The sequence below is a fragment of the Budorcas taxicolor genome, chromosome 24, assembly GCF_023091745.1.
Source record: "Budorcas taxicolor isolate Tak-1 chromosome 24, Takin1.1, whole genome shotgun sequence".
In the NCBI taxonomy this organism is placed as follows: Eukaryota; Metazoa; Chordata; class Mammalia; order Artiodactyla; family Bovidae; genus Budorcas; species Budorcas taxicolor.
Window position 1 is genome coordinate 15,276,097 of NC_068933.1, and position 23,644 is coordinate 15,299,740.

A 23,644-nucleotide genomic window follows, 5' to 3' on the forward strand; every position below is an offset into this window, starting at 1 on the left:
CTACCCACCAGTGTTCATTGTTCTGTTCTGTTTTTGCCTTTCCAGCTTTGAAAAGGCTCTACCGGAGTTATATTTGAGGTAGAAGAAAAGGATCTTGTATTTCACGTAACTAGTTGGCCTTAATTACACAGTCTCGTGGGAGCTGGAGCCCCGCGGGTTTTGTTGTTGTCGTTAAGGATGGCAGCAAAAGGCTGGCATAGACGTCCCAGGTCACTTGAGAGAGGGCAGTCTGGGGAGCTGCTCCTCTTCCTGCAAATAGCTCAAAGGTGCGTTTGTTTACCTCTTGGCTTTCTAGAGCTTCTAGGTGACTTTACAAAATTCTGTGTCCTTGGTCTATGGAAATTGAGAGAAACAATGTATATAAAGAGACCTAGCACAACACCTCGGAGAAGGCAATGGCTACCCCCTCCAGTGTCCTTGCCTGGAGAATCCCAGAGACGGGGGAGCCTGGTGGGCTGCTGTCTATGGGCTCACACAGAGTCGGACACGACTGAAGCGACTTAGCAGCAGCAGCAGCAGCAGCACAACATCTAGAATATGTCTAAAATGAGCCTACAGTCTAAAATGTCTAACTGAGACCATGAGACTATAAAATGGTACATTGACACAGCACTGCCTTTGGTGTGCACCCTGAGTGGAAAGCCCATGTGAAGTAATGTAAGTCAGATAATCATTCCTTTCTATGCAGATGAGAATGGAAAACAGCCTTGGAGATTCTTGGCCTGCTGTGGCTCCGAGATGGCTTGACTCCACATTTATAAACACAGCTATACTTGGGGATGTGCTGTGCGGGGCTGACAAATAAGAAATGTGAATGAGTCTTCAGACCTGTACCTTTTTTGTAAACCTTGAAATGTCTACAGAGGAGCCTGGCTGTACATAAAAATGCTGGTTCCTTATAAGGAACTTCTGAGTTGCTTATATTTTATTTTCTGTTTTATAGAAGGGAAGCTTGCATTGAATGTCTAGTATATGCATTTGTTTATGCACATCTAAACATGCTTTTCATTTGGCAGTAGATAAAACAAAATATAAAAATTTTAATATTTTTTGATTTTTCATTAACCATCTCTAACATCTCAGTTTTTTCCTTTTAAAATGTGAAAAGCAAGGCCTTGTTATTTAAGAAAATTATATCTAATGGATAAAAACAGTTCTAACTTTGCAGTGTACTGACTTAAAAACACACCTAGAGGTCTCAAATAAGAGTCTATAACTACGCAGAATCAGGAATCTCTAATTTGTGTAACTGTTATGTTTCAAGGGTCAATTTAACAAAACCAGTGACACTGTACCTGTCTGACACTGTATCCCTACTCTATTAGGAAAAAAAAAAATCTAATTAAAGCATCTGGGGTCAGAAATCTTAAAAAAGAAACATTCAAGGAAGCGCCACCACCAGAAACATGCAGTCACTGTTAAGATTAAAAATGTTAGTCCCGATCACAAACTTTTCCTGTCACTTAAATATGACAACCATTAGTGCCAACATAGATTGTTTTTAGGTCTTTATAATTAGCCACGTTCAACATTCCCTGAATCTCATGAGTCTAAAGCCCTAGCAATGACTCTACAGACTTACCTTCTGGCTTCCCTTTCTAATACAGATGCTTGGAATAATCAGTTTTTAACTCTTCTCTCAGATCGTGGGATCCATGTAATAAATGCAAATTCAAGGAGAGAAGAATCCCACCCCCCGCCCCCCAACTCTCTCGTTCTTTTTGAGCAGATTCCAATTGCCCCCGATCTCTTTTTCTGATCTAATGCCCTGTCTTTTCCTCTCTGCACTCTCATCTTTGGCCCTGCAGGTTTGCATTCCAAGCCAGTAGCCCTCGGCAACCTCCCAGCCAGGTATGCGGACCCTGTGTATGCAGTTGGCCCTGCGGTGCCTCCCCGCCCCCCCAGTTTCACCTGCAGAGGTGCTGCGGCTCTCATCCTGGCGCCCTGTCTTCTTCCCCGCAGGCTAGCACAAACCTCCTCTCCAAGTGGACTGGCTCAGCAAGCAGCTGCCTGCCCGAGCTCGGACTCTGACGCTGCTGAACTTTGCCAGAAGGGGCTGCCCTGACACACTGAGCAATGGTCTGGCAGAGTTTACAGACTGGAGGGAAAAAAAAAAAAACCAACCCAAACACTTCCACTGATCGCCCCGGAGAGCTCTCGGCAGGCACAGCCGAGGAGGGACACTCAAATGTGCTGTGTATTTTCCTCGGACAGCTTTTCCTTTCTCTGACATAAACTCCCTTCCCTCCAATCATCAGGCTTCTCAACTCCCAATCCAGGACTCCCAATCTCCTGGCGGTAAGGCACATCCATCTCCAGACACAAATCACTGGCTTATTCTCTGTGCACGTGGGAATTCAGTGCAGCCAAAGAATTCACATTTAATTCTCCCTTCTCTCTTCTCTCTCTGTTGCCCTAACACTCCTTGGTAAAAGGTGAAGGCAAACAAAGCTTACTTCTATCATCTCACAGAATCACAATTTTCCTGCTTTTTTAATTGAAATAAACAGATTGGGTCATTATCTTCAATGGACAGTTCCTTTTCTCTACCACACACAGCATAATATTCATGAGAACTCAGATGGCACAGAGGGCAATCCTCATTATATAAGAGTGTAGGAATGCACAAAGCCATCAACAATCCATCCTTTGTGGAGATTTGCACAGCCCCAGAGCAAAGCGGGTGCTGGCATTTCCTACCGTTCTGATTGCCGTGGGGATTCCGGATTCATCCACCGGCCCGATCCCTGGGTAGTGGGGCGCCTTGATGACTGTCACTCTCTTCTCCTCCTCAGAGGACCTGTACAGTGGTATCGAGCTGCCCATGCTGCCATCCAGAGACTGGGCATGCTGGGGGTATGCCTCCGAGGAATCTGCAGAGAAGATGTGAAATATATTTGATGCACAGGGTATCAGATAAATGAAGCCTCATATTCATGCCTACTATAATACAGTATAATTATGTGTAATTACAGTTATATGTGATTAATTATGCATAAATATGTAATACTATGGGCTTCCCTGCTGGCTCAGACAGTAAAGAATCTGCCTGTAATGCAGGAGGCCCAGGTTTGATCCCTGGGTTAGGAAAATCCCCTGGAGAAGGGAATGACAACCCACTACACTATTCTTGCCTGGAAAATCCTAGCCCATGGGCTTGCAAAGAGTCGGGCATGACTGAGCGAATAACACACATGTAATACTACATTTATAAATAAATATAGAGTGTATTTGCATCAGTATATCTTTTAGCTCATTTATCTTAAATTTGAGTCACTCATTGTTAACATGTAGGTATATATTGAACCAGGCTCCTCTGTCCATGAGGATTCTTCAGGCAAGAATACTAGAGTAGGTTGCCATGCATTCCTCCAGGGGAATCTTCTGAACCCAGGAATCGAACCCAGGTTTCCTGCTTTGCAGGCAGATTCATTAGCATCTGAGCCACCAGGGAAGCCCAAGAATTCTGGAGTGGATACCCTATCCCTTTTCCAGGGGATCTTCCTGACCCAGGAATAGAGCTGAGGTCTCCTGCATTACAGGCAATTCTTTACTAACTGAGCTACCAGGGAAGCCCCATATTATATTTATAAATAAATATAGAGTGTATTTCCATCACTATTTCTTTTAACTCATTTATCTTAAATTTGAGCCACTCTTTGTTAACATGTAGGTATATACTGCTTGGACCTCTGAAAACAAGATCTTCATCATTCAGTGACAGGGGTTAAGGGAAGAATAGTATTTGTTGAAAGACCATGTGGCCGTGTAGCCACCACTGTGTTAAGAAAGTGCTTTCAAGATTTTCCTGGTGGGTCCAGTGATGATGACTTCCTAATCACATCAGAAAATCTTCACATCCAAACATATACTTGGATGATAAGGCATATGGGTAAAGAAATGATCATAAGCTATTAGTATTATTTTTATCTAAGACTCTGTGATGGCCATAATAGCTTTGGATTTACTTTAAAGAAGCAAAAACCATGACTTCCCACCCCTGGGATGTGAAAGTTGCCATAAGCATACAGTTTGGCTAAGATTTATCACATTCTTATTTTCAAGCCATCTTTGTTAACTTTTGGTGTACTTCTGTAAGAAACAAAGAGGACACAGGTGTACTATTTATTCCACTTATAGTATATAGGTATTTATACATTATTATAATTTATTTAGTACAATTGATGATATGACTTTCTGTTTTTCTACAGTAAATTTCAAAATTTTGCTGACCAAGTATGACTCTCAGCCATGGTTTGCCAGGTCTGTTGCTCATGTAACTTGGGTCTTTTTTTCTATATGGATAAGGAAGTCTTTATGTCAGGGTAGCAGTCATTGATTACATATAAGTATAGATACAGATATAGCAGATCTTAAAAAAATCTAAAAAGATATGACTGTGTTTTGTAGCAGAACTTCATAAGATATTTTAAAAATTTGACTCATCATTATAAGGATAAAGATAAGTCCTCTTCAAACTAAAATCCATTGTAACATTTATAACTTCTATACTCTGATTATGTTTTAGTCTGCAACAGAAAGGCTTTTTCAGTCCATTTCAATTCAGGATGAAGGATAAATAAGGCTAAGAATAAAACTGCTTTATGCGCTATTGTATATAAAAGTATTATCGTTCCCAAGCAACTCCAAATTAAGATGCAGTCATATTTGCCTCTGATTTTCCATTTAATTATGGAAAGGATTTGAGTGGACACCACGATGCTAGTATTTCTATCAAATATTTTTTGAGCACTGAGTATGTGCAAAGTCCCAGTGTAAACGGTGTTAACTCTGTCTCAATGTGTGATTCCTAGGATTCTATGAACTAATAGCTTACATAATATGTTAGCCTTTTATTTTATTATGCTTCTATATGGTTTACTAACTCTCATTTTCAGTCTTTTTGTCCTCAACTCTATAAAGTTCCTTTAGGGCAGAATAGTTCCTCTAGGCAGAATTTGTTCAATATTTATCTACAGAATTTCTTTCTGTGTAGCATAGTTTTTATGTAAAATTGACCCATCGATATGTTCTAATATAAAAATCTGTCCATTCTCAAGTATTTATATATTTTATTTGTTGGAGTGGGAGGGACAAAACTGTGTTCATTAAGAGAGACAAAGAGGAGAGTCTAATTTTGATAATTATTTGGAAAAATATTATGGCAAGGGTGGGTATGCTCATGCATAGCTCCATAAAGAATCTAAATATGTCAGACTTCTATTATAATACTACACCACAGAGTGCTTACAGTGTTTTGGCACAAAGACGTTCTACTTTCTTATACTCTAAAAGGACATTATTATAAGATTCACAGATGATCCCAGTAGCAGCCTTAGAGAAGGAGCAAGTATATTTAGACTTCTGCTTAATGAGTCTCATGGCTCCATATAAGTCTTATAATTAGAGAGCTTTTGTTGGCCGCAGAAGTTTGAGTTGCATAATCCATAGGCTGGTGTTCCTGGGTAAATTAATACCCTTATTTTCTTTCAATACAGTTTCAGGGCTGAGAAGATACTGTCTACTGTCAATGAAGACATGGGAGTTAGAGCCCTGTCTAGTTCCATTCTCTTTGCTGCTTGGTGGTTTCCAGAGGACTGGTCTCCTGCTTTTCTGAGAGGTAGGTTGAGGTCATGTGGCCCTCCGCTGGGTTCCCTGTTTCCGGCTGTCCTGTAGGCCTTCCGGTTGCTAATTATGGAACCTTTTTCAACTTCAATTCAGATGATGATTTGATTTGGTCAGTTTCCCAATGTTTGGGGTTTTTTCTTTACCCTTTTCAAAGCCAATAAATACTTATTACATTATCTTCTAAATTGTCCTAACATAGTTTGCCGCATAAAAATGTTTCTAGAATTACATAGCATAGCTTCTTTTCCAGGAGGCTCTAAAGAGTTCATTAGCCCCATGAAATTATGTCTTAAAATTTATGTGGCTGTTCTAACGTTCATTTCTTTTTCTGGAGGAGAGCTCTATCTTTGACTTAATTCCCCAAAGATTTAGAAATAACTTCCTATAAAATTCTGGAATCATTTAAAGGAACTCACACCCCTGTCTGATGGTCTTCTGGTCTTGGTTCCAACAGCAGTTTACTACTTTGTGAGGTGCCTGTCCCCTTGTTAGGCTGCTTTAATTGCTAAACAGTTCTATATTGAAAGCTTTTCCATGAAAGAAAGGGCTGTCTCGAACACATGGTATTTGTCCCTCATGGAATGTTCTCCTGGTATATGTGCACTCACTTCTCCCTAAATGGCCATCTCTTTCTTTCTATGCCATCACCCCAAATATCTAATAGCCCTCTCCACACACAGACATAGATGCAGTCATCGTCTTGGAATAGTTGGGTGTCTATTTTCTCCAGTGTTGAATCCTCTGCCTTTAATTCCTCTCCTAGGATAGGATCATTAAAAAAATGGAGTGTTGCATGTTGCTTCTTCCTTTTCCAAAAATTATTTGGATGCTTTATATATTTCTCATGTGGTTTGTACCTGCTATATTGAAATTGTCATGAAAATCATGACTATCAGATGACTTACCAAGTGACCGGCCATGCTGCATGATCAAGCTTGAATTGAGTGAGCCTGGTAGCGAGTAAGCAGAAGGGGAAAACGGCCTTTGATAGTAACTCATTGGACTCACAGTGCCTCCAGAGTTTCCGTTCACTGTTATCTGGCTCTGAGAAAAGTGCAAAGACATCCTGTTAAAGCACACATTCCCCTATACACCACACTCCTTTAGATGGCAATAAAGACTTCCACTCACATGACGGTAATCAGCTGTCAAGTGTTTATTTACTTTGAAACTGATGTCGAGAAGGGCACGGCACGTTCTTTTCAGTGTCTTTTCTATTTTCTTTTACTTTGAAAATCACTTTCTTTTTATGTCAGAGACCATAGGAGGTGATGAGGGAATGCAAGCAGCTGACCACTGGGCACAGCACTGCCAACAGTGATGTCCAAAAATCTCACAGGAGTCAGTTACAATAAACACGAGGGTGAATCTGTTCTTATGCTCAGGACTTAAGTAGTCAGAACACTGTCATACTGCTCTGCGTGTGGGATTTGAAATGAATGTTCTTTGACAAGAAGAAAGGGATTGGCTCTCACGTTTAATCATGGATGTATATCCTCTTGTGAATCAGTGTCTCCAGGGCAAGGTGACTAACAGACTAATTGTTTGGATTTATATGTCCTGAAGCAATCTATTCTGGAAGAATCAAATACCTCGCAAAGCATAAGAAAGATGTGTTAAATCTCTGGCTACTTCCTGCTCTCATTTCACTTTTTAGCCCTTTATAGTAATACTAATTTGTTGTTTTGATAGCTTTTTATCTGAGTATTTTCATATCCCCATTGGTATTTTTTTTTCCCTGTATAACATGCAACCTGGTGCTAATAGCATAGTAGATATTCAGTAGATACATATTAAAATTGAATTGAATCAGCTCAGTTCAGAGAGGTTGAACTCACTGCTATTAAGCTTGCCTGTCTGTCCACAATGCAGCGCTGGGCACTGTGCAGATGATATAATGCATGCAAATAAGATAAAACGTAAGCAAGAGCACTTAGTTAAAATACAGCTGAATATAGTATACGCACAACACACATATGCATACAGATAAAGAACCATAATTTGTGAACTTAATCTACTTATTTTAAAACAATTAAACTTTTGTTGTACAGGCCTGAAACATAGGTAGTCAATTAATTTCACATTTCCGTGATTTCTCACTTTAAAGCAGATGTTTTCAAATCATGTAGAATTAATCTAATTTTGTTACTTTCTAGCCGTGCCACATCTGTCTAAAGTCAGTAAACATTTCATTACAATGATTGTGCTTAACGATGAAGTACTTCTCTGAGCTGTTACAGAAATTACTCTCATATTATAAGCAACTCTGTCTTGAGGGTCTTCTAACTTAGAGCACTGGCCATTCAAATAAGTGTGATGCACAGATCTCCCCAAATGCTTCAGAATGCTTATATACCTTTGATAAATTATTCAAGAATATTTTTGCCTTGTGGCCCAAATCCAGTTTGGTTGATCTTTGTAAATACATTTTTAATATTAGTGTTATTATGTGTTTGAATTAACATTAAAGGTCAGAGAATTAAAAACTATCATGTTTTGTAACTAAACTTAGGAAAGCTGCCCTTCCTTCTACATTGATGGTTTCAATAACAATGGCTATGGGTTAAGAAAAAATAAACACTGAAAATAGATTTAGTCTTTCATCATGTTAAATCAATTAGGATTTTACTAATTGAATACTACTAGTAGAACTTTAGAATATATTTTATTGTTATATGAAATGATTATTAGGAAAGCCATCTCATGGAGAAGGTATATGCAATTTAAAGTAAGTTCGTATAGTGTTGGTTTTTGTATCAGTTAGCTATTGCTGCTTAACAAGCCACCTAAAACTCAGAATCTAAAACAATAAACGTTTATTATTGCACTGCAAAAAAAAAAAGGTAAGTTCAGTTACAACTAGCTCCACGAGGATATATGTATCCCTTCCAGGCATATATGCAGTATACATAATTGAAAATCTGCACCATAAAATTTTGAAGCACTTCAGTCATTCATAAATCATTTATTAGGGGCTGCTTGTCAAATAGACATATGTAAATGACATAAATATGTATGGAAAATATTTATATTTAATCTAAATGGAAGACAAATCATTTCTATATAAAACAATAAATATTCATAAATTTCTATACTGGAATGGCTTGGGAAAATGGTTCCAAAAAATTCATAGGGCTAAATTCCTGCAGTGTAGATTATTTACATTATTTACTCCTGTTGGATAAATGGGTTCAAAAGATGTAGCTGCTAATGAAGGAGCAACAAGAATTAACATCATATGTGATCCTGTATGTGATGAATAAGGAGATGTGAACTGCTCACACAGGGCACATTCATATGAGTCTCTGAAGTAAACTATTATCTACCAGGATTTAGACTTTATAATCTAATCATAATATTATATGGATATCTAAATTTTTGAGAAACCTTCTTATTAAGGCACATCACTACACAACTCACTAGAGCAACACAGTGTTAACATAAGTGACTCTAAAATGAATTAAGAGAATATAATTGACTTTTTCAGCCCAAAATAGGCTTATGAGGATGATTCTAATGGAATTTTCCCTAATAGATGGTACAGGATTGGTTTAGATGAAATCAACACCTATGCAAGTAAAAATGCTCAGGTGCAAAATCAGGTGGCAGACAAGAAACTGGTCCTTTTGGCTTTTGGAGATCTGTTTTAAAAAATGATGGCGCAAAGGAAAGAGGAGTAATTCCATGCATGATAGCAGGGGTGGTTAAGGTGATGCCATCTGTCATGGCAGACTGCTGATCCAAGGTTGGGGAAAGTAATTCAGAACGGTCAGTGGTGTCGGAGTCAGCTATCTGCGGTTCATCTGGGGTGGCTGAGGAGGACTCCCTGGAGGAGCAGGAGGAGTGCTCGCCCTGGGAGATGTGGGTTATAAAAACAGCATGAAAAGGTTGGGGGGTATTTGCAGGTGTGAAGACCCCAAATCAGCAGGTGGTGGCAGGGTAAGTGAGGCTGGGCTGGAGCCACTGTCTTGTGAAAAAGGGTTATGAGGTACCCCAGAAGGTGGGCATGGAGCAGAGGCTTCTGATCAGATTTGTCTGTGAAGCATTTACCTCCAACACATTGGCAGTTAAGTTCTGGTTTCCAAGCTGAGTTTGAGGAAAAAATAATGAGAAGAGAGATAAATTATCCAATTAATAAAAACATCTCTTTTTTTGCAATGTGACAGAGAAGGCAAAGCACAGATTTATTTGCAAGCACTTTAAGGAAATATATTTAGAAGGATTAGGTGCCAACCACACAGTAGAGGAAAAGCATGAAAACATGCAGAAAATGAATCCAGTGCTTTTTGGAAATAAGAAAGACCAGTTTTCACACAGCTTTCATTTGGGGTAGGGGCTTAAGAGTGTTGGCATAATGGAATTTTTTTCTCCTAAGTTTTAGTTTTTGTACTGGTGACAGCAAGTTAATACCTGGTTATCCATCAGTTGGCAGAATTAGTTTCCCTTCACCAGAAAAATAGCAATTTTCTCCTACTGCCTCCTTCTTGGAAAGTGTCCCCCAACAATAAATGGGGGAGGAGTTTGCCTCGTGTTATGCTGATTTACAGATATAGAGACTGATCAAACTGAACACAACTAAGTGGAAAGGGAATTTTGTTTCCTTTCCACTCATTGAATCTCTATTTTGATTTCACTGTAAGATGCTAAATGAATTGAACTTTAAGGTATCCTAGCAGTGAAAATAGTGGCATCTTTGTGTGAAAATGGAAAAAAAAAAAACAACAACAAAACAAAAACCAGACATTGATGATGTTAGAGTATATCCTCGTTGGTTAGAACTACTGTTGGCTTTAAATCTTAGGTAAAGGAGAAAGAAACTGAAGACAAAAGAGAAGGTTTAATACCTCCAAGGCTATACAACCCAAGAGGCTAAACATGGTGGGAAGGGTGGTCTGTAAAAGGAAGAGAGTGGATGGCTCATTACAGATAACTATTTGTCCTAACCTTCTGTTATCTGACCACACAGGTCAAATATGATGATAAATGTATTCACTCAACATGAGTAAATGGAACTCTGAACCAAAATATTTTTTCTTACTCCTCACTCTGAAACCCCTACCTCCAGAATAGAGGCTTTTTGAGTGTTTGGTATGGTGTCAGTTGTAACGTAGATAGCCAAAGTATTATATTAATACAAGGATGGGGAATACAGTAAACAGAACTATATAAACTTAAAAATCTTGCCTAGTAAAGATTTAAGTGGTTCTTGGCTAGTTGTCATGTTCATAACAGTTGATCTCATGTAGACTGCTGATCTCATAAAAAGTTAAAATTAATTTTTTCCTCAGATGTTTCATTGAAGAATTTTTTTAAAACCCACTATATAAAATGATGTTTTGGTCATAGATGCCTTGAAAATCTGAGAGCTATTGATCCTTCTCAGGAAAAATGCACAAATTCATAAAATTTCATGTCAACTTTAGGAGTTCATGAATACTCAAAAGCATATCTTTAACAGGTTAAGAAACTCCAGCCCTGAATAAAAGTCAGATTTCTCTATTCTATTCTTACCTAGTAAGCTTGTGTTGTTGTTGTTGTTTAAAGACACTCATTTTAGCTTCTTTTCCCATTTAGGTTGTTACATAGTATTAAGCAGAGTTCCCTGTATATACAGTAGGTGTCTGTTGGTTATCCGTTTTAAATACAGCAGTGTGTACATGTCCATCTCAATTTGAAAAAGATTAGATATGTATGTGCATAACTGAATCGCTTTGCTATGTGCCTGAAACTAACACAACATTGTTAATCAATTATAAGCCAAAATAAAATTAAACATTTATAAAGTAAAAAAACCCCACTCATTTTAAATGATACTTTTATACTTGTATAGTTTTCAGATTTTATAATTAACTTATAGAAACCTTAAAATAACCCAGAACTTGAAATGTTTTAGAAGGACTGCACCCTTTTTACTAGTAAGTTTTTGATCATAAGTTTAGATTTTAATGGAAGTAAAACTGTAACATTATGAAACTATAATAATTACAATCTAATAGGTTAGAATTTTACTACAAGTCTGAATGGAATTCAGTATAGAACAGTCTTGGGTTGGATAATGTCAATGAAATTCCTCATAACCATGCAGTTTCATTTAAGACATTTTCATATAATGTAAATTTCTTTAGTTCTGTTTATGCTAAATAAAAATTTTTAATTAAATCATTCAAAAAGATTTGAGTAATCTGCATAAAGCAAGTTTTTTTTTTCCTTTAAAATAAAAAGAAAAATTTAATGATTGTACCCCTCTTGGGACTGGCTTGCCCATTTTCTTTGGATGTGAAACATGTCAAAAGCTGAAGAATATCATCTCTAAAACCACCATACTTATGGGGAATATGATCAGTTGGTTTGTAGAGCGTGGTATCTAAGAAAGGTCCTTATTCATTGTTTTTCTGAAGAGAGTGTCTACAGAAAAACAGAGCTATCTCACTTTCCGAATTTCTCTCAAGCAGCTGATATGCTTACAATTTTCACGTGTATGTGTGTGTAAATAACAGTAAAATGCCTCTTGTTGACTCACATCACCGTTAAATTTCCAGGGATAAAACTGAAAAGTTTAACAGTCAATTGGGCACCCACACATAAACTCTGAAATATCTTGGGATAAAGCTGTAACTTTTCTCTTAGACTAGCTGGAGCTTCTTGAACATAACCCTGATACCTGCGTTAATGAAATACCCTCTTAGACACAGAGGGAGAAAGAATCACAATACAAATGTTTCCCTGAAGAGAACGTAAGAGGAGGAAGATGAAAGTATGAAAAGGGGAGGGAAGTATTTTCTCATTCTGAACTACTCTGAAGTAGGAAAAACTAGTTTAAAACAAGAGCAGAGTTTTTCCCCCTGCGGAGTTGGTGGCAGATAGATGACTGGAGAAAAGCATCATTGTTTTGTATCTCTGTCTTTTCATGACCTAATAGAACACATGAGTGACTGGGGCTGGCGTTGATGGGATTGGTCCAGAAAGTATAATCCGTAGTCTCTACCTTTTCTGGCATCCCACTTTGCTGGCATTTATCCGTTATCAGCCTTCCTTCACATTCTACATCTTGACCCCGTGGAGCCACAGAGATGAGTTCTCTCCCTCTTCTATATGACACTGAGATAAAGTCCCCTCTGAGTCCCTAACATTTGTGCATCAGCAGCTGTGAAATAAAACTTTGGCAAGTGATTGATAACTTTATTTCATAATAGATTTGTTATATATTATATATATCATAAAGTTTATTCTCCTGAAGCAAAGGACACAGCGGTAAAAAATGCCAGAGAAAATGTATGAGGTGTAGATTTTGCTGTCTTTCAAAGCTTCTAATTTAGACTTGCACTTATCTGACATTGGGAACAATGCAACATTTTTAGCAACAGGGTATCTGTTCACATAGTGACAGAGGGTAACATACCTCATTTTGTGTTCTCTCTATACATAAATGTGTAGGAGGTAAATTATAACATATGCAGCTTATAAAGCAATGTGTTATATTATCAAATATGGAGAGAATGAAAATTCCTAATGGTAGGCTATAGTTTTTTTCTTACACTAATGGTCAGACTTTAATAAAAACAGGAGAAGTATATAAATGAAACTTCTGGAGCACTAAAGTTTCCTTTTTACTCTCAATAGGGCATTTTTGTCAGAGAAGGCAATGGCACCCACTCCAGTACTCTTGCCTGGAAAATCCCATGGATGGAGGAGTCTGGTAGGCTGCAGTCCATGGGGTTGCTAAGAGTTGGACACGACTGAGCGACTTCACTTTCACTTTTCACTTTCATGCATTGGAGAAGGAAATGGCAACCCACTCCAGTATTCTTGCCTGGAGAATCCCAGGGACGGGGGAGGCTGGTGGGCTGCCGTCTATGGGGTCGCACAGAGTCGGACATAACTGAAGCGACTTAGCAGCAGCAGCAGCAGCAGCAGCAGAGCATTTTTGTTTCTTGGGACTGCTATTTTCTTGGGAGGATGATTCTTTATAATAGAGAATATATTTGGCTGATTTACGATATGTAGCTGATAGCTCTTGGCATTTACTGAGACTTTCTTACCAGAATATGGAATGTGGGTATTTAAAACAAAAGGTCACTGCTGTGAAAGGCCATTCCATGGCAAATGAGACTTAAAGTATATCACAATAGGCAAGATGTGGAAACGTGTCTAGATCCTCATCAGTGGATGAATGAATAAAGAAAATGCAGTATATACAGGCAAGGGAAGATTATTCAGCCTGAAAAAAAGGAAATCCTGTCCCATGAGATAACACAGATGATATCCAAAGGCATTATTCTAAATGAAGTAAACCAGTCACAGAAGGAGAAATATTGCATGGCTCCATTTTTATGAGGGATCTAAAACAGTCAGACTCATAGAAGCAGACAGTAGAACGGTAGTTGCCAGGAACGGGGGAGACAGGGAAATGGGAGCTGCTGTTCACAGGAGGAGTTTCAGTTATGCGAGATGGTGACGTGCTTACAGTCTAGAGATCTGTTGTACAAAACCATGCCTGTAGTCAATGATACTATATTGTATACTTTAAAATGTGTTAAGTGGGTGGATCTCAGTTCAGTATTCTTACACAATTAAAACAAGTCAGAACTGCAACAGTTTTATACCACTTTTTGACAAAGTGTTATAAAACAAACTTTAATCCACCCATTCAGAAAATGTATTGTTGAGAATAATATATTTCCTTTTCCCAATCAGATGCACAGGAAAAAGGATATTTAAAAATAACCACAGTTACTCCATACTGAGGGATTATCATGGCAGTCACTGTACCCAGCTCCTTATAGGCTGTGAAACCTCCCAGCAATAGTATGCGATGAATGCTACATTATTATCCCCATTTTATAGATGAAGTAAGGTTTTTATAGATGAAGTAAGATGAGGCTCAGGGAAGGATAATCATTCACTGAAAGGTCTAACATTAATAACTCCTTAAGGAGCTGACTTTCCAACTTTTCTCCTCCCAGTCTCTCTCAAGCTCACGAGAGAGCTTGGGAAAGCCCCCTTCCCCACTTCTAAGTCAGCGACAGGTTAGCAGGTCTCATCTTACACATACCAGCAGCATCAGTTGTGCAGTTAACCATCTCTTCTTAATGAACTTTCCCCACTTGGTTTTCAGGAGGCCACATTTTCTGGGTTTTCTCCTTCCTTAGTAGACACTGCCTTTAGTCTCCTGAGTTGGTTCCTCCTTACTGTCGGGAGGCCCTTGGGCTCAGTCCTTGGGCCTGCTCCTCTCTTTGCAGCCATGCTCTGGTCACCTCATTCAGTTTCATGGCTGCAAAAGCATCTCTAAGCTGATGGCTTATATCTCCAACCCGGGCCTTTCACCGGATCTCTAGACTCCTATATCCAGTTGCATCCTGGACCTCTGCACATGGATGTCTAAAACCCACCTCAAACTTATCCAGTCCCAGATGGAACTTCTGATCTTTCCCCAAACCTGCTCTACCCATGGTTATCCAGTCTCAGGGTACAACGGGTGGCAAATTCCATCGTTTTCCTGTTGCAAAGATGCAAAACTTTGAAGGCAGCCTTGCCTCTTTTCTTTCCCTTACCTCCCACGTGCAATCTGTCAGGAAGTCCTATGTACTGTATTTTCAAAATACATTCAGAATCCGATTTCTCACCACCTCCCCTGCTTCCACCCTGCTCAGAGCCACCGCCGTTTCTCACTTAAGCTGTTGCCATTGCCACCTGCTTGGCTTGCCTACTCTCCGTCTTGCCTTCCTGTAGTTTGCTCTCCACAGAGCTGCCGGAATGATTCTGTTAGACTGTAAATCAAATAATGACAGTCATAGCCTTAAATTCCCCCACTGACTCCCATTTTCATTGAGAGTAAAAGTTGAAATCCTTACAGTAGCTTCTTAGAACTTCTGCCATCTGGCCTCTGTTACCTCGGTCTTGACTTCCTCTTACTCTGAGCCTCACTTGATTCCTTCCTTCCCACTGGCTTCCCTGATGGTCTTTGAGCAGCCCCAGCGTGCTTCAGCCTGAACGCCTTTACACTACTAAATATTCCCTCTGCCTGGAAAGTTCTTCCCCCTTCAAAGCCGCTCTGTCTGCTGCATGAGGGCTCTTTGACTACCCTATTTAATACACACTCTGCTCTCCTCACTCCTGGCCAGTGCTGTTTAGTTTATTGACATAACCTCCTTCTAATGTATGCAATCTACTTATCTAAGTTTTTATTAATATTTGTTCCCTCTGCCGTCAACAAGACTTTAATCATCAATGGTTTCAAATGCAACTCTGTGGCTAGAATAGATAACACACACCCAATAAATATTTGTTGAATGAATTAAGTGTGTGCTAAGTTGCTTCAGTTACGTCCAACTCTTTGTGACACTCTCCAGACAAGAAGTCTGGAGTGGGTTGCCATGCCCTTCTCCAGGGGATCCTCCTGACCCAGGGATCAAACTGGCATCTCTTGTGACTCCTGCATTGGCAAGCAGGTTCTTTACCAGTAGCCTCGGAAGCCCTAAGTGAATCAAAGTGACAGCATCTCAAATCCTGATTTGTGGATCATGCTGATTCCCTGGGGACTGTATAATGAAACCAACTGTCTCTGGCCAGCCTGGATGGTGACAAAACCATAGGGAAGAAAGTTCTCAAATTAAGTTTCTAAGCATAATAAAACAAGTTTTAAAAGCCAGACTATGTCAGATGAGTGAACTGAGTTGTGAACGTGGTGGTGTCTGCTCTGACTTCTACATCTGCTCCCAGGGACACGTTCTTGGACACAAATAAGCCTGCTCTCTGACACTAGCCCATCCCTGTCTGTGGTGTCTCTGCTTGATTTTGCTCCCTACTTCATGGGATTGTGGAAGTAGTTAATAAATGTGAGTGGTTTGGAACAGTACCTGCATATAGTGAACTCTTGGTATTTGTTAGCTGCTCTTGTCATTTTTACTGTTTTTATTTTTATTTCATAGGGGCTCTCAGAAGATATTACCCTAATTCTAAGAATTTGCACTGATGAAGGAGGTATTTTGGTAGGAACACCCACTTGTCTTTTTAATCATCTAAGCTTAAGGTTTCTGCTTTATGGGTGGGTGGGTGTGTGTGGGAAGGATGTTGATGTCAATCAGATGTCTGTTGAAGACTTTCTATAAAGACAAAAAATACCTTGCTTCAAGGATATGTCTTGGATGACTTTTAATAGTCCAGCTATAGTAGATACCATTCTTCAAATTATTTACTCAAGTATGAGTTTTTCTGGACTCACGCTACTGCCGCAGTTGCCAGTATGTCCTTATAAATGGCTACCATTTAAGCAGAACTTGCTGAATCCCAAGTAATGTACCTCTACTGACTTCCTACTCTTATCATAGCCTATGAATTAAGGGTTAACTAATACTCTCATTTCTTTGTTCAGACTCACAGAGAAGTTAGGATGGTTGTCTTATCCCATAGCCAGCGATGGAGTTTGGCTTGGAATCTACAGTTTAGCCTTAAAGCTTATGCTCTTCACATTACATTATTTTGTGAAAAAGCCAAGAAAAGGAACACATTTCTCTGCTAACTATATTCATAAATGTCAGCAGAATGACACTATGGGAGAATTTAACATATGCGGAAATATAGATTTACTTCTGAATAGTCTGAGTACTAAAGATTTATTTATATACTTTCTGAAATAATAAACTTAAACACATAGAAATTTATCGAGTTTCAATGAAAATGAATTTTGAACTACAAGAAAATAAATTCTGCTAGAATTAAGATAACTGTTTCTTTCAAAGTGAATTATAATGGACAATTATTTTAAGAGATTTTACCCATGTAAATAAAGTAAAATCTAAGTACTCAGAAATCTGGCATGAACAATATTTCTTTAAAACTTAAAAGTACTTTTCAGTTTTAATTGTTAACCAATTATCAATGATTTCTAATAAATACCTAGAAGGAAGATGCTTATAAAACATTATTTCTGGGTAAAAGATCTGTAGATTTTTTAAATTAAAAGATCCCTAGAAATTTACTGATGAATTTGATGGGGTTTTAAATAGGAAGATGGTTTCTTTCTCCTTTCCTGATTGCAAACTAACAAAGCATCGGGTTATATAAGAAGCCCAAACCAAAGGAGTTAGGGTCTCTACAGAAGGCTGTAAGAAGAGATCGGAAGGTGTAAGGTACCACTTGGCAGTCTGAGGACTGAGAGGCCGCAGCAACTGCAGGTCTTTGTCTCTCTGGCTGAAGAGGTATCTTTGCAGTCTCTGGAGAAAGCTCAGGTGGCTGTTTGTGGCTTTCAGGATCGTGTCCCGAAAGGGGAGCTATCTGGATGGAAAGAGATGCTGTGTGTTTCTCAGGCACTGGGTTAGCGGGTGGTGAGCAAGGCCTTTTGAGCAAGGATGGTACTTCAACAGATTTGGGAAACTGCGGAGGACTAAAGGTGATGCTGCTCCCTGGATCCTGGTTATGGATTAGTTTCAATGTGGAAATTCTCCGAGTTTGAGAATCTTGGGTGTAGTCCTCTTGGAGAAATGGGGTACTCATATCAGCTTTTGGTGGGGGACCTGTGCTGGAAGGTGGTGGTAGTGGATTAGTGATTTTTTGTGTATATGACACGGTTGTGTTAGATTCTTCAGAATATACAATTGTCTGGCTAGAATCATCATTAGAATACATAGTTCCCTGGAGAGGTGTTTTGTTAGTAAAGAACTCTGTACAAGATGGAATTTGTGTGTTAGTTACTGATTGGTCTAAAATGTCACCCTTTGTATGATTGGTTATCAAGGAGCTACAAAAGCTCTCTTTTCTGGGTGGTGGAAGGGGTGCCTGGGTTACCAAAAGCATCCAGAGAAAGAAATAATGTTGAAGGAAAAACAGAGAGAAAGTCAAAGTTAATCATTAAAGAAACCAGTGTTAACTCTACCCTTAAAGAAAGTAAAGCAATGTCACACCTTCTTATTATGCTATACGTTTTGTTGGCCAGGTTGAATGATCATGTTTATTTCATTTAGAATGCATTTTAATTTATTGTCAATAGTTGCCTTCTGGGGGAAAATAGTTTTATGGAGAATATATTATCAAGTTTGTCTCCATCTACTTTCTGGGAAATTAGGTTAAAAGTGAAAATATTTTTTCTTGGTATATTTTTAGACCTTGAGATACATATACAGTATTTACTCACATTGTTTTGGTAACACGTTTCATGCCTGTGACAGTTTTACTAATAACTCATATTTATTCAGTAAATATATTGCTGGCCTCATAACTTTGAAATCCAAATCATCAACTAGCTGTTTTTCTAAGAATTAGAAAATATCCTGAAAATTATATGCTCTATCAGAAACTGATGTGCTTTTATCAGCTGAATCAGAAAAAAAGAAAAATCAATAACCTGTTTTGAACTTAAGACTTGTCTTCCATGTTTTAAATACAAGTCAATACAAATATAAAAGCAACATATTAAGAATAAAACATATCAAAATATGCATGTTACTAGAAAAGAGACCCTAGAGCAGTGGTTTAAATTAACACAGTGGACAGCAGCGTGCAGGATTACCTGAGTTGGTGATTTTTTTTCTTGTAGATTTGGTCGAACGCTTCTAAAACCTTTTGCTGCAAGAGAGGAACATGTAGCATCTCCATTCAGTGTCTCTTGATTTCGATCATTGTAACATCTCCAAGCTTTTATTAAGAGAAAACAAATCGGATACAAAAATATCTACATTCACTTTTAACATATTTTTAAAATAAAATTTATTTTCATTTCCAAAATTGAAATTTCCTTTTTAGACGTTAAAAATGCGTAACTGTGTATGCAATTTAAGTTTACTATAAGAGTAACAATGTGGCTATGAATATGTTTTTTAAAAAACTCACAACAAATGTAGTAGTCATTCAGAATAGTGTTTTGGTACCTGAGTCTGGTGACTGCGAATCACGCCCTAAAAGAAAAAGAAATGTCAAAATTAGTTCTCTGGTAAAATGAACAATGCAGTAAAGATCATTTAGCAAAAAACCACGTACATTTTGGTTTTTGGGCAAACATTATCTCAGTTCTAAAACTCTGGGTATATAAAATATACTAATGGAAATTTGTGCATTTGTTTTTACTTCAATTAGATTAGAATTAATTAAATATGATATATAATTAAAACATATATCAAACACTTATCTTCCCCTCAGTATTACTGCAAGAATTCAATTTTATCTTATTACTGCTTAAGGTGAATATATGAGTTTTTAAATATCAGTTTGAAGGATCAAAAGTTTGGTAAACAATGAATGGTTCTCCTAACAATGAATCAAACCACCAGATCCTTAGATTTCAATGCCATCAATTTTTTGTAGCTTTAATTCTTCTTTACTTTAAGAAAGTGTAAAATACACTGCCATATTATGTGATATTTTCAAATCACTCTTAGACTTTGAATTTTCTTCTTATTGCCATTTAAGAGTGATTTTATATTCAACAATGAAAAAGCTGTTTCAAGTATTCCACTGTCTTGCAGTAAGCATTTCAGTACTAATAAATTGCTTTTGATAATACAGCTAGAAAGCAGCCTGATGACATATTTACTCTCAGTTTTATTTGGAATTATACTTTCAAGAATCTCCTATAAATTATGCATAATTTTAGGTACTCAGTTTGTATTGCTTGGTTCTATGATACCATGGGGCCAACTTTACCTGGAATCATAAAGCCTTAATTTTGGAAAGGATCTTAGAGATCATTCAGCCTAATCTTCTGTCCAGGTCCTGGACGTTAATGATTCAGATTTCCTTTTAAGTGGGTGGTCCTTTAGGATTCCTTAGGTGTACAAATATTTCAGTTTCTTTAACATAAACCTAATTTTAGATATATAAAACACCGAGTACCAATTTGCTACTTTACTAATATTATAGTTCTTCAGAGGAACTGAAAGTCATACAGCATCCCACATGGACACTGTTCACCATAGCTCTGTTTTTATTTCACCCCTGCCAGGAAAGCTTAGGAAAGGGAGGGCAGGTGTGATTTGGAGTGGATAAGAAGAAGCATCCTAGACACATGTCAAGTAAAGAGAATAGAGCTTTTTGGTTATTTTTTAAAGAATTGGCCAGGTAAATAACTTGGCAGATGCTTGGAGAAAATGGTTTTGTCTAATATTTTGAACACTATGACCATTCACTTGTGAAAAAAAAAAACCCAGCTAGAATTCTAGGGATCAGAGCCTTTAATTTTTACTATTCTTTAGTGGGTGGTCATTGCTTCTTTGAAAATTTAAGAATGAGTAAATGGGATGGATTTAATGTTCCCTGGCTGTTCTGTGCGTGAAAATAGTCTTTGAGAACCAAGAACTTTAACTGCTCTTCCCTCTTACAACAAGCACTCCCCGTATGCCACAGAAGGTAGCAAACACGTCAGAGAAGTAGTCAGGGCCTCCCTGGCTTGGTGTCGGGGACTGGACTTCATGTCCTTAAGCGGCCCTTTCCACCCTTATGATTCAAACATTATGATTTTTATGTAGCTGCGTTTGCAGTACCCCTACCTCATGGTCTCTGTTCTTGGGTTCTACTTAAATTTCTTTATGATATGCTATATTAGAAACTTCTCTTTAAAGCTATGTTGATTTTAATTCTTATAGCCCCTTTCTTTAGAGGGTTCAAGTGGCTTGCAAGAATTTAATGTATTAATCACATTCAAGTTAACGTACTGAATGGCTACTGTCTTTGTCAGTACTCTGATAAGCCTGTCCATTTATTTTCTTCATTTACCCTCATTTACTTCTGACAAATCCTTATGAGTTTGGGAAATGATTGTTTTTCTAACATTTTCTATGCTCACATCCACGTGAACAAACAGGTACAATATATATATATATATATATATATATATATATATATATATATGTATATGTATATATATATATAAAGATATTTTTTTCAAACCAAAATGAGATCATTACTACATCCACTGCAATGCAATTTATATTTTTTAATAAAGGTTATGTATTATGGAACCACCTGGCTTTGTATTTAAACTTAGACATTGAAATCTATTTATTGATTGAAGGTGGTAAGCAGGAGTAGGATTCTCCACATGGAAGCTTGATTTTTCCTCAACAAAACTGGATAGTTTAGAGTCAAGTGGCTTCAAAGTCAAGGACATCCTGAATAACTGACTAATAAATGCATGTGTATGAAAGACACTAATACGCACAGTGAGAATTAGAATTCTTTAAATATCCTTCATCCCTTTCCCACTTCTGTTCCAAAACCCATGAATATTATTTAAAAAACCAAAGGAAACCCCAACTAACCAAGGAAAAATAAAATTGACCAACCAACTAACCAGTTACCTAGTGATATGGGTATATTTCAGGGTCTAGGGAGACTGGGGTTGAAGTCATGAGAGATTATTTATTATAAAAAGACGCACTTCAGTGGATGCTGAAATATCACACTCCCAGTTACTTTCTAGAGTATATTTATACTTGCGAGTTCATGTTAATTTTAATTGGACCAAGATGTTTAAAAATATATATTAGAAAGCTCTTTGTTGATTGGATTAAAGGAAGATTTAAAATCTCTTTCAAAGTTAATATTCTCTCATTTTATTTGCAACCTTTGACAGAGAAGCAAATTAATAAAGATTCAATTTCCTGCAAATCCCACTTCTGACACTCTGTGCCTCCACCCTCAACAGTTTTTAGGTAAAAAACAAGAAAAATACCTATGAGTTGTCATAATTAAATATTATGTTACTTTAGTTCATGCAGTACAAAAACTTAGTTGTTAAAACTTGCAGCTACTTAACACATTTTTGGCAAGTGACTGTTGTTTTTAATTAGGTTTTTAAAATATTTTCTACAAGATATCAGTTCCCTTTGACATTTTTTTATTTTTAGAGCAAAACAGTCATAAGGGATAGGAGCTATTCTTGCGACAAGAAAAATAAGAACTTGTGGGGCATTAGAAAGGTATTTACAGCCACTTTTGTCATCCAAACAGGATAATTCTGGAAAGAGAGAAAGGTCAGAGAGAGCCATTCAAATGTGACATTCTGTGAGTTAGTGATATTATACCTGCAGCCAACAGGTTTGGAGAACTCTGAACTCTCTTCACAGATGTTAATGTAACAGACATGGCGGCACGTTTGCGAGCACACCCACCGATATCTGGAAGCAAAAAAATGACATAGCAGAGGCCGCAGCAAAGGAGAAAGCACGTGCGTATCATGCATCTCAGTGAAATGTGACAGACATCCACGAGAGAGATGAACAGTCAGCGCTGGTAACCATGGAGGACGTCTGCAAACTTTACACCCACCCCAGACTAAACCGAAGCAAGACAGAAGGAACACGCCAAGGCTATGGCTTAGAAATAGATGCCAATGATTTAGTAAAAAAAAAAAAAAAAAAAAAAATCAGATTTTATACTTAATGTTTTATGGTTTTTCTTTGAGGAACACCACATATAGAACTGAACTTTGTGTATCCCATTTGAATTCAACGATTAAATTTACAAGCACTGTAACTAGTTTTTTTAGTTATGAATATCCTGTATTTCAGGATTAAGAGCTATGGTATAACATACTTTCATATCCATCATTTTAGATTTTACTGTATTCGAGCTATTATGATTCCTGAAGGACCTCTTGAAATAAAAGTTGTCACCTGTTATAGGCATAATACATTTGATATGTAAGATTCATAAAGAAAAACATTCTATGTCTTCCCATAGTTATTATTAGTTATGGGAAATTTTGCCTAATGGAGATAAAACAATATTGATATATACAGTACTGAAATGACCATGTTTAAAAAATTAGTTTTTGTACTTTTGAACAAGAAGTATATGATTTATGTATTTACACTTGATGCAAATCACAACATGAAGCAAAAGAAGTGAAAATGCATCAGCTATTTTAATATGATTTGAGAAGCTTAGCATAACAAGACTTCTAAAATTGGAAGGTTAATGTTCTATTTAGGAACAGATTCCAATTCCATTCCCACATTCCTTTGTAGCTGGAATGTGCAATAAATAGTTTTGCTCATTCCCCTGGAACCAAAAGAACTTAAATTTA

General features: G+C 37.6%; 1 protein-coding gene across 1 annotated transcript in view; it reads right to left on the reverse strand.

The window, feature by feature from the left end:
• The window catches only part of SORBS2 (sorbin and SH3 domain containing 2), a 94,417-nt gene extending 71,702 nt beyond the window's left edge, over window positions 1-22,715 (reverse strand). Inside the window, exons 1-5 of the mRNA XM_052661278.1 lie at window positions 22,641-22,715; window positions 19,491-19,517; window positions 19,133-19,188; window positions 6,534-6,672; window positions 2,701-2,873 (exon numbers count right to left, since the gene is read on the reverse strand). Of these exons, the coding sequence (XP_052517238.1) occupies window positions 2,701-2,873; window positions 6,534-6,672; window positions 19,133-19,188; window positions 19,491-19,517; window positions 22,641-22,701 (456 nt within the window). The 5' untranslated portion in view covers window positions 22,702-22,715. The remainder of the gene's footprint in view (window positions 1-2,700; window positions 2,874-6,533; window positions 6,673-19,132; window positions 19,189-19,490; window positions 19,518-22,640) is intronic.
• Window positions 22,716-23,644: the final 929 nt, after the last annotated feature.